The sequence below is a fragment of the Dreissena polymorpha genome, chromosome 9, assembly GCF_020536995.1.
Source record: "Dreissena polymorpha isolate Duluth1 chromosome 9, UMN_Dpol_1.0, whole genome shotgun sequence".
NCBI lineage: Eukaryota > Metazoa > Mollusca > Bivalvia > Myida > Dreissenidae > Dreissena > Dreissena polymorpha.
In genome coordinates this window covers 21,932,467-21,944,988 of record NC_068363.1, presented here as the reverse complement: position 1 = coordinate 21,944,988, position 12,522 = coordinate 21,932,467, and the positions used below count along the sequence as shown (strand labels likewise).

Below are 12,522 nucleotides of genomic sequence, written 5' to 3'. Positions count from 1 at the left end.
ATCATTTATGTTTATCCACAAGAGCATGCAGGAATTCCTCGCGGCGTATCATATCGCCTGCAATACGAATCTTATCGATGATATTATTTCCATCTACCTTAACCGTCACCCGAAAGCCTATCTCGACATATCACAGGTGTTTATATTCCTGTGTGGACTGGATATATCATACGCGGAAAAGCTGTCAAGGATGATGCATGAACGACATGCTTTAGATACGAACGAGTACTCAAACAATCACAACATGTGTAATAGAATCGTACTGGCAGGATATAGAGAAGCTAATGACAACGGATATTCCGACATTTCCCTTAAACTCAGTCACTTCTACTTCCATAACAACAATATCATTGACCTTCATAAGATTTGGGAAAATAACGCGGCTAATGCCATTGAGTTGGACGTTTTTATCAATGACATGAAACCCTTTGAAAACCGACGAACATCACTTGCAAACAACGAGTGCGCATCTAAGATTACATTTGACCTTCATTCGTGCCTGGAGCTGAAAATTCTTCGGCTTACTGGACGTTGCATATTGGTAAAAGGTAAGTATCAAAAAGGTACTTTTGTTTAATGTGTTTCCATTAATGTATAAGGCAAAAAGGTAATGACATATTTTTCTATTAATCACATTCCGATGAAATGTTTCCCGATTTTATGGAATTAGCGTATTACAAACTTGTTCAGGCAGTCCATGAACATATGATATATCAAACAGAGAACGTGAAATTTAATTATTTTTAACAGCACACAGCTTACAAAATATTGATTTATAAACATATGTGAACATACCGTCATTCAGTAGAATCGTTAGAGAAACAAGCCGATTAGTTTCACGCAGAGATGTGGTTTTTCCTTTTTTTATATTTGACAGACTGGCGCTTTTTGATTCGTAAAATTATCAGGGTTTTTTTTGGCCCGATTTTATAGCCGAAATTCGGCTATGTTCCCAATCCCAAAAAGTATACTTTTTTCCCAAAATGTGGCAAAAAATTCCCAATTGCCAAAAAAAAAAAAAAAAAAAATTTTTTTTTTTTTTTTTTTTTTTTTTTTTTTAGAAAGAAGTCTTATGTGTATTTTATCTCAATTTTAATTCAATTACATCTAACAAAGTATTATATACAAAGTATTATATGATGTTTTTCTTTTAATTTGAATGATTATAAAGAGTTAAATCAAATTTAGTATTTCCCTAATCAGTGGACTTTTCTTGTGGAAAAAAAGGCTAATGAATTTATTTTCCCAATTTCATGAAAATGCCGATAAAATTCCCAATTCCAAAGCCATGGGCTTTCTTCCCAAAAAGTGGAAAAAAAACCCTGAATTATAGTTTTAAACCAGAAAAATCGCTCAAATAAAATATTTCAAGCATCATTATAATATTATTTTATTCCATTAGTAGTCCGTAAAATACAAATTACATTAACTTTTAGTAAGAATCCTCTTACTCGAATTAAAATAAATTTTTGTTTCGGATTAGTTTTCCTATTGTTTGGTAATTTTTATGAAAGCAATTTCTTTGAATATAAAATTAAAGTTTCCCAATGTAATGACCGGCTTAGTCGAATGCTTCCACAGTATTTACTGCACTATTTTAGTACATGTTAACCATAATATTTGTAGACCTAAAATATATATAGTTTTTGATTGTGATAAACGAACATTTCTCTTAAAATAAGATTACGAAAATAAAATAACAAAAATTTAAAACGCCTCCGGTTTATTTGTGTGTGTTTCTCTTACCTGAGCACTCTCATTTGTCACAATGCTGTATCGGCCGAATCCAAACCTAGGTCTTCTCAGGTCACTAGACCACTCTGTAAACATAAAAGAACAGTTTAATTTACATAATACAAGTCGCATTTATGTTCAATCTTTATGAAACTTTGTCAAAACATTAGTTTTAATTACATTTCTGTTCAGTTTGAAAAGCATTCGGTTTGTACATAACAATTGTGCCTCGGTGCAGTTTTAGGTATATGATTATATTAAAACCATGTTTACACTTTATATATCACAATTTTAGTCAAATGTTAATGACACGTGTTCGGAATATGTGTTGTTATGATACTGGGTGCAAGATCGCGTGAATTTGTGGGATCAAAAAAAAATGTTTATGGACTTAAGCACACCGGTTCAGCTTTAAAAAATAAATATAAAATATCTTTAGAATTTCGATAAGCGCATAAAATACAGTTTTTTAAGCTGCTTATGATTAAGTGTAAATCATTAGAATAAATTCATTGAATACGCTTTTGTTATATGCCAAATATGAGAAGTGTACCAAATATATGTACATAGTTATGCGGCACGCAGCGTGACATTTTAGCACCGATTTCAGACGTATTCAAGGATTTATTCTTTAATCTTAAGATATCGGCACAAACTGCAAGAAAAACTTCTTTTATGAACTTTAGATTTTTGCAAATGTATTTCATTAACTTGAGATGTTTGCAAAGTGAAGTTCATAACGGTGTGTTTATATTCCGTCCAGCCCATTTGTAAACTAATGTAAACACGGTTCCCGTATTGCAAAATGGTATTTGACAGAGGGAAAAACACTGCCAATAGGGGCGGGGCAGTTGCCTTATATGACTATGGTAAAACCTTGTTAACCTTTTAGAAGTCACCTATTAAGTCCAAGCTTAATTAACTTACTCAGAACATTTGATTGTATGATGATCCCGCCAAGTTTGCAAATTGTTCTGATCCGTTGAAAAAACATGGCCTCCAGTCTTACTTTCATGGCTATAGTAAAACCTTGTCAATGGTATAGAATTCAAATGTTTAGTCCACACTTCATAAAAAGCAACCAGACGATTGCTGCTAATGATAACTCGGCTTAGTTTGAAAATTGTTTCGATTTGTTGATAATCATGGCGGCCGGTTAATAGGCCAGTTGTCCTTTTACGGAAATAATGAACGTGTGTTAAAACTGTAGAAGATACATTTTCAGTGCATTCATGACACTTGGTTAACACATTTGATGTTATGATACCTTTTCCGAGTTCTAAAATGATTCTGGTCCGTTGAAAATCATGGCCGCCGGCGGGCGGGTAGTTTTCTCTATATGGCTGTTAGGAAACCATTTTAACGATCTATAGGGTACAAATTTAGTCAAATCTTCACGCAAGTTGGTAATACTAATTGTTTAAATGATGTCTCAGCTGGGATAAAACAAATAGTTCCATCCGTTTAGAAAAATGGCCTCCGTGTGGCTATGAAGTTTTCCTTATACAGCCATTACGAAACCTATTTTAACACTCTACGATCATATTTGTGATAAAACCGTCATCATCATGAAATTTTCTCTGATAATGTGATGTTATGCTAGCTGAACGGATTGAGAACATCGTTCTGGTGCGTTCAAAAGGAGGGGAAATATTAAATCGAAATAGTTCCTACGTGATTTTAAAACTAATTTAAATAATCAATGTACAGTTTTAATTTGAAATCAAATTCTTCATTTTCTAGCGATAATGTTTCGCATTTTCAGTATGAGTCTCCGTCGTTTGTGTTATTTCGCTCACGCATTTATATAATTCATTCATTTTTATATTCTGTGACTGAAAACTAGAATTCTAAATGCGCTTGTTGTCAAACAGTGCATGTCGATGTATCGTGATATCCTACGCGTTAAACGTGTAACTACTTGGTTGTTTTTATTAACCAGGTTTTCCGAAGGAAAAAACTGGTTATTAGATTGGCGAATGCGGGCGGGCTGGCTGGCGGGCTGGCTGGCTGGCTGGCGGGCTGGCGGAATAAGCTTGTCCGGGCCATAACTATGTCGTTCATTGTCAGATTTTAAAATCATTTGGCACATTTGTTCACCATCATTGGACGGTGTGTCGCGCGAAATAATTACGTCGATATCTCCAAGGTCAAGGTCACACTTTGAGTTCAAAGGTCAAAAATGGCCAAAAATGAGCTTGTCCGAGCCATAACTATGTCGTTCATCGTCAGATTTTAAAATCATTTGGCACATTTGTTCACCATCATTGGACGGTGTGTCGCGCGAAATAATTACGTCGATATCTCCAAGGTCAAGGTCACACTTTGAGTTCAAAGGTCAAAAATGGCCATAAATGAGCTTGTCCTGGCCATAACTATGTCATTCATTGTGAGATTTTAAAATCATTTGGCACATTTGTTCACCATCATGGGACGGTGTGTCCCACGAAAGAATCACGTCAATATCTCCAATGTCAAGGTCGCCACGACTAAAAATATATTTAAAAAAAAAAAAATACAAAGGGGGTTAATTTTTTTTGGTCATTTCAAAAGTTCAGTTTGAGTTTTCTCCCTTTATCAGATTTTTTTTTCACAATGAAAACCTGGTTTTGTGACAATTTTGTCCCTTGTTTTTCATGTTTTAATAATTGCAAATATGGTATTCTATACTTAATGACTATTCTTAACAAACTAATATCTGCGCTTAATATTATTTCTTAAAACCCAGCTCAGAAGCCATAATAAATGTTTCAAGAAAAATAGTGTTATGCCGGAAACTCTCGAGTAGTTTCCCGTCAAAAGGAAATTGCACAATTACATTATAATTATAAAGATCCACAAGGTTTAAACCCATTCGTTAGCTATAAAGTCTACTTCACTTCAGCAAAAAATAATTGAAACATACAAATAATTGTAATCGACATTAACCCATTTAAGCCTAGCGTCTAGAAAAAAAGGCCTTGACAAACAGCGTAGACCATGATGAGACGCCGCATGACGCGGCTTCTCATCTGGTCTGCGCAGTTTGCTTAAAGACATTTCTGTAAAAAATATTCTAAATATAGAAATAAATATACTAGACATCCCTAATTTTGGAAATAAATTAATCCAATTTAGAAGGATGGTAGAGTCCACTAGGGATAAATGGGTTAAATATTAAAGTGAGCTAGCAAAACGTTTGCAAACACTTGTCTATTACCCTACAGAACGAAGCATTGTTAAAGCAAATTAGCAGATTTGCAACCTTATTGCAGTTTGTAGATATGTTCAATTGTTGGCATTTAATTATAACAATCTTATCTCGTTGCAGTAATTTTGATTTGTATGGCAGTAGGAACGGTATACTCTGTACGGGAGATAACCGATGCGAGGTGTTTGGTAATACAAGCTGTCTGGGTTGTCATTTATTTATGCATGTAGATAAGGGAGTGTATCTAAATAGTATATTTTCAATAGTTGATAGAACATTGCCATTGTTAGTTTACACCCTACGGCATATTCATTGTGGATTATAGATTGATTTTAATGATTCATTTATACCAGCATGCATATGACTAGTAATGTGGAACACAACATAGTATGAATATAACACTCATACAAACGTATTGTAAACGTGTTTGCAAGTTGGAAATAATTTAAGTGAACCATTCGAAAAAATAAAACTTATAGTATTGAATATTTTAAGCTAAACAACACTACAATAATACTTCTGATTTATATGTATTATGACGGGATGCGTTCTGAAACTAAAACATTGTTTTAGTTTTAATTATTCAATATTGAACAAATGCAACCACATTTACTATGTATAAGCATTGCTAAAACTTCATCATTTTTTCAGATTCTGCCAGTGTGGGCACATTGGAATTTCCGGTCTGCATTATTCTAAATATTGCCGATCCAACCCAGTGCACAGAGCTTCCTCCTGTACTTCCCTCCATCACAGACATTCTCTTGTTCAGTGTCACATGTTCCTGTACCTGGCTACGCAGTCTGCTTAGCATGATGCTGACACGTAATAATTTTTATATGATCTGTTGGCTGAAAAACTGTCACTTAACTGCGTGTGGAGAGGGCGAAGTCAACACATCATACACGACTGGAAACATATCTGTAAAAGTATATCAAAACAAACACTTATTAATAAGCCTAGATGATGATACCGGTCTGTGGGAGATTCTGCATGGTCTGAGTATGAAGAGTCTGAAACTAGATGGTTGGGAGAGCGGTTTTAGAGTGAATCATGAAAAGTCGTTCTCACAGACGATAGCATCGCTCTCAAAGCTGGAAGAACTAGATATTACAATGGATGAATTGACTCCTTGTCTGTGGGAGGCTCTCCGTGGTCTGAATATCAAGAGTCTGACTCTGAGCAGTAAGGAGTGGGGAGAGTTGCATGCAGAGTCGTTGACTCAGTCGCTATCATCGCTCAAGAGGCTGGAAACACTTGCAATTGTTATGACTGGAGACAGTCCTGGTCTGTGGAAGGCTCTCCATGGTCTGAATATCAAGAGTTTGAGACTGGATGGTTGGAAGGGGGAAGGTTTAAGGATAAATCATTCAGAGTCGTTGACTCAGTCGCTATCATCGCTCGCACAGATGGAAAAGCTAACCATTCACGTTCAAAAAGACAGTCCTTGGGAAGCCCTTTATGGTCTGAATATCAAGTATCTAAATCTCAGAATAGATGATAACAGGGGAGAATTGCATGAAGAGTCTTTGTCACAATCACTATCATCGCTGATGAGGCTGCAAATACTTGATATTCATGTGGCTGAAGATATTACTGGTCTTTGGGAGGCTTTCTATGGCCTTAATATCAAGAAGCTGCGTGTGTTTTGTAAGTGTAGAGTAAAGTATAAAGAGTCGTTGTCTCATTTGCTACCATCGCTTACACGGCTGGAAACACTTAGTATAAATGCGGGTGAAGCATGTCCTGGTTTGTGGGAGGCTCTCAAAGGTTTGAGTGTCAAGAGTCTGACTATTAAAGGTATGAACGAAGGTTTCGAATTAAATCATACAGAGTTGTTGTCTCAGTCACTATCATCACTTACACAGCTTGAAACACTCGGTATGGAGGTATGGGAGCACAGTACTGGTATGTGGGAGGCTATCCATACTTTGAATATCAAGACTCTGAGTCTGAGTCTATGGTGGATTCAGTGGACCGATTTGCGTACAGAGTCGTTGTCTAAATTACTTTCATCGCTCACTTGTCTGGAAACTCTTAATGTTAGTGTGTATGCAAAAATTAGTTGTCCTTGGAAGGCTCTCCATGGTCTGAATATCAAGAGTCTGAGACTGAGTCTGAGTCATTTTGGTGAATGTAAAGATTTGCAAGCAGAGTCGTTGTATCAGTCATTAGCATCGCTCACACAGCTAGAAACGCTTAGTATTGAATTAGATCCAGACAGCCGTGGTCTATGGAAAGGTCTCCATTGTCTGAATATAAAGAGACTGAGCCTGAAGAGTAGGGAGTGGGGAGGTTTGCATAAAGAGTTGATGTCCTTGTCACTATCATCGCTCACACAGCTGGACACTCTTTGTATTGAGATGGAGTGTGATAATCCAGGTCTGTGGGAGGCTGTACATGGTCTGAACATTAAAAGTCTGAGTCTCAGTGGTTTTTGGAAACGTACTGGAATTGACGTGAAGCATACATTGTCGATGGCAAAGACACTTGCATCGCTCATTCATCTAGAAACACTTAGTATTGATGTGGAGCATGAGAGTCTTGGTCTCTGGGAGGCTCTCCATGGTCAGAATATCAAGAGTTTGAGTCTGAGTGGCGTGCGTAAATCTTCCGGTATTGATGTGAAGCATGCGGACACGTTTTCTCAGTTGCTATCATCACTCACACAGCTGAAAACGTTAACACTACATGTCCATACATACATCGCACTGCAGGTACCTCAATCATTGAAGTATTTAAATATCTACTCTGACACAATGCTTCCATCCAAAGTGCGCGAACTGGTGGACTCACTGGCTATATATACTCATTCAAGTGGGATTAAGCTAGAATTTGGTTGTGCTTCTAGTATTGATCCCCCAGAACGAATCCCTGTTCAGGAATACATTCCATTTCAACAGGAACTTGCTGCACGGAAGAATGTTGCAATGAAACGATTCCGAATATATGAATTGCCTGATTCTGCCGGTTATGCCATGTCTGTACGTGACATTGGTGATGTTGATGACGCTGCTAGCAATATCCTTGAAGATGATGTTTATAAAAGATTTGCTAAATATATCGATCGTTACATAATCAATCGAATTTCAATACTCATTGAGATAAGTCCAGGCTCACTATCTTAAATTAGTGTTTGTTTTTTATGGATGCTATATTAATATGAACCTGGTTGTATTTTAAATTTATATTGTAACAACTGAAACTGTTTTGACATGTGGCGTATAATACTTTTTTATGTTGTTTCTCTATACATGAAATTGAGCTATAACATATACTAGCTTAATGTGTTGTTGACTTTTCGACGATAGGTGTTACAAGAAAATATGGTAGAAACACATTATCTTCCTATGTCAAAACGGTCTTAGTCTAATGAATGTTGACATTCATTCACAACACTATATACATATGCTCATCTCAATGTTAAAAGAGATATTTCGCCGGAGCTTTTCTCTTATATGTAGTAATTATTAAAATCAACACAATTGTGTAAATACGGCTCCTAAGTCGTTAATGCCTTGAGATTAAAATCAGTGAACAACATAATGTTTATTTTTGCTACCGAGCAAGTGACAAACTACTAAACGAAATAAAACTGTAGACAGATATGACGTTTATGCTTTGTGTCAATGTTATTGTATAAGTTTAAATTCAATGTATGCCTTTGTTTTAATGACTTATACAACTTGGAACATGTTGATACAATTTTATTAGTGCGCTTTTAAGCATGTACATGTTCACATAATTGTCAACGCATTTGACTTCACCTTTAAATATTAAATATACAAGATTTATATTTCTTCTTTAAAAATATATAATTCAAACGGCTTGATGTGTTCAAATGTATCATATTAATATGTTTTATATGCATTGTATGCATAGTGCCTGTCATGATGATCATTTTAAAAAATAGTACCCTTCAAACATCGATATTGATAGAGCTTTGTTTTCAGATGTAACAAGACAAAAATATTTTTATAATAAAAATAACATTTGTCCGTAGTTCTATGCTCTCAATTAATGTAGTTTTATAAATGTACATGTCTAATTTATTAATATTAACCAGTAGCGGCGGTTTCGGATTACTCAATTGTTTAACGTGTGTTGCTTTTACATTGATTGTAAAATGAGTATCGTCATTGGTTAAAATAAAAATAAACATGTCTGGTGAAGATCGGATGAAAACTACTTGAATTAAAAAGCAGACACCATGGTTAATGTGTTAAACTTACTAAGTGACCCAGCGACCTAGTTTTTGACCCGTCATGACCCATATTCAAACTTGACCCAGACATCATCTAGATACAACATCTGACCAAGTTTGGTGAATATCGGATGAAAACTACTTGAATTAGAGAGCGGACACCATGCTCAATGTTAAAAACGCACTAAGTGACCCCCGTGACTTAGCTTTTGACCTGCCATGACCCATGTTCGAACTTGGTCTAAACATCATCTGGATACAACTTCTGACCAAGTTTGGTGAAGCTCTGATGAAAACTACTCGAATTAGAGAGCGGGCAACATTCTGAATGTATAAAACGAACTAAGTGACCCCGTGACCTAGTTTTTGACCCTGCAAAGCCCATGTTCGAACTTGGTCTAAACATCATCTATATACAACTTCTGACCAAGTTTGGTAAAGCTCTGATGAAAACTACTTGAATTAGAGAGCGGACACCATGCTCAATGTTTAAAACGCACTAAGTGACCCCGTGGCCTCATTTTTAACCCGGCATGACCCATTTTCGTATTTGACCTAGACATCGTCTAGATACATCATCTGACCAAGTTTGGTGAAGATCGGATGAAAATAACTCGAATTAGAGAGCGGGCACTTAATCCGGAACGACCGCCCGACAGACAGACCTACCGACCGACCAACAAGGTCACTCCTGTATACAGCCCTAAACTTCGTTTGTGAGGGTATAAAAATAGTATTGTTGACGTTGACTTTGTTATTAACAATAATAACTCTTAGCGTGATTAAGTTCATGTTTCACTGACGATGATGCTGAAAGATGCTGTTGCTGTTGTAATTGCTGATGTGGTTTCTGCTTCTGATACCGATGCTGATGATGATTCGAACGACGACGAAAACGGCGTCGACGATAAATACGACGACAGCGAAGAAAAGGATAAGGATGATGATGATAATGATGGTGTTGGTAGTTTTCGTGATGATGGAGGTGGTGATGATGGTGGTGGTGATGATGATCATGCTGCTGATGATAATGCTGCAGCTACTGCTGCTGATGATGAAATGATGTTGCTACTGCTGCTGCTGATGATGAGGATACAGATGATGATGATGCTGATAATGATTGGGATGAGGATGAGGATAATAATGCTGCTGCTGATTATGATGACGATTAACCGAGGAGTATTCAATAATTGTTTTTCTTTTATGCTTTCTGGTGGTTTATCATTGATATAAAACTGGCATTCTACTGTTTCGAACAGTGAAAATTAACAGTGAAAAATATCAATATTTTTCACTGTTTGACTGTGCAATGACATCATTTTTTTTACAAAATGACGTCATATCTCCAGCGATATACTCCAGTCAGACTCTTTTACAATGTAAATAAACAGTGAAAAAAAGCATACAATAAAAATAACATTTGTTGGATTCGATGGAATATCGATTTTAATTCACTCTTTATCATAGAAAATATATTTTTGGTTGCGCCACTCGTGAACATATTATTTAATATGGGCCCTCGTTAAACAAGGGCTGTTTGTAAAACCTGCATGCCCCCCATATGGGCTGTCAGTTGTAGTGGAAGCCATTGTGTGAATACGTTTTTTGGCAATGTGACCTTGACCTAGTGACCTGAAAATTAATAGGGGTCATTTGCGAGTCAAATCAATATACCTATGAAGTTTCATGATCCTAACCATAAGCATTCTTGAGTTATCATCCGGGAACCATTTTTCTAAGTTGAGTCACCGTGACCTTGACCTTAGACCTAGTGACCTGAAAATCAATAGGGGTCATCTGCGAATCATGATCAATGTACCTATGAAGTTTCATGATCCTAGGCATAACATTCTTGAGGTATCATCCAGAAACCATTTTACTATTTCTGGTCACCGTGACCTTTAACCTACTGACCTGAAAATCAATAGGGGTCATCTGCGAGTCATGATCAATGTACCTATGAAGTTTCATGATCCTAGGCATAAGCGTTCTTGTGTTATCATCCGTAAACCATTTTATTATTTCGGGTCACCGTTACCTTGACCTTTGACCTAGTGACCTGAAAATCAATAGGGGTCATCTGCGAGTCATGATCAATGTACCCATGAAGTTTCATGATCCTAGGCATAAGCGTTCTTGAGTTATCATCCGGAAACCATTTTACCATTTCGGGTCACCGTGACCTTGACCTCTGACCTAGTGACATCAAAATCAATAGGGGTCATCTGCGAATTATGATAAATGTACCTTTGAAGTTTCATGATCCTAGGCCTAAGCGTTCTCGAGTTATCATCCGGAAACCATCTGGTGGACGGACATACGGGCATACGGACTGACATACGGACCGACATGTGCAAAACAATATACCCCCTCTTCTACTAAGGGGGGCATAATAAAATTGATATCCCATCGAATCCAACAAATATCCTCTATATATTAAAGGCAAACTTTGAGCATTTGTTCATAAAAATATGTATTAATACAATTCGATATACACGCGTGTTTTACGACAAGGGAGAGCAACCAATAAATAGAAATTGCAGATACTAAAATTTTATATTGAAGTTCGCAAGGCGTATGATATCCATGATAAAAATGACACAGTATTATTGTGAATGTATATATTAGGATGATGTTTGCCGTGAATGATGTGTTTTAAAGATATGAACATTACCCGCTTGGACCTGGTTAGAATACCGAGGGAGAAAGTTCGAAATAAATAAATGTGCCTATAAGGAACATCAAATAATGTTAGTAAATAATACTACAAAAAAAGCTTTTAGGACTATTTACAAATACTTGAAAAATGGTCATTAATATCAAAAAAGTACATTGTTCACATTATTTATTATTAGTCTTTATTTAAATAAATAATAACATTTGCGTTTAATAGAAACTAAAAAGCATACATTGCCAACATAATATAGTGTCACAAAAGACACACATTTATATATTACAAGATTTAGACATTAAAATTAAAAAGTGTTTTGGCAAATTGGTTTCATACACTGTTGTATTTTATGACACATAGAAAAGTTTCATGTTACATAATAATAAACTACGCATTAATATGTGGCAATTTTGTTTAATGAAATTAGCTGTAACCTAAAATTGTTCAAGACAGTATAAGTATAAGGAAAACATGTATACTGAGCAGTCGAGATCAAGAAGACAAAATGTGGGTCCATACATAAAGTAGTGTATGTGGTATACCCACAGTATTTTCTTGAATAAAAGACAAGAAACAATTTTTTGCAATTTACACTGTCCTGACAAACATGTTCAGTAGGAACAATATGCTGACATTATAAGACTCAATTCAATATAATGCAAACTAATTATGTTTTACATGTAAGGTGTCAGAGGGATTGAAATACACGCTTACATCACCTAA

General features: G+C 36.0%; 1 protein-coding gene across 1 annotated transcript in view; it reads left to right on the top strand.

Annotated features, from left to right (window-relative positions):
• Window positions 1-8,532, top strand: part of LOC127846694 (uncharacterized) — a 41,832-nt gene extending 33,300 nt beyond the window's left edge. Inside the window, exons 5-6 of the mRNA XM_052378175.1 lie at window positions 1-548; window positions 5,576-8,532. The exon at window positions 1-548 is cut by the window's left edge and continues 1,453 nt beyond it. Of these exons, the coding sequence (XP_052234135.1) occupies window positions 1-548; window positions 5,576-8,052 (3,025 nt within the window). The 3' untranslated portion in view covers window positions 8,053-8,532. The remainder of the gene's footprint in view (window positions 549-5,575) is intronic.
• Window positions 8,533-12,522: the final 3,990 nt, after the last annotated feature.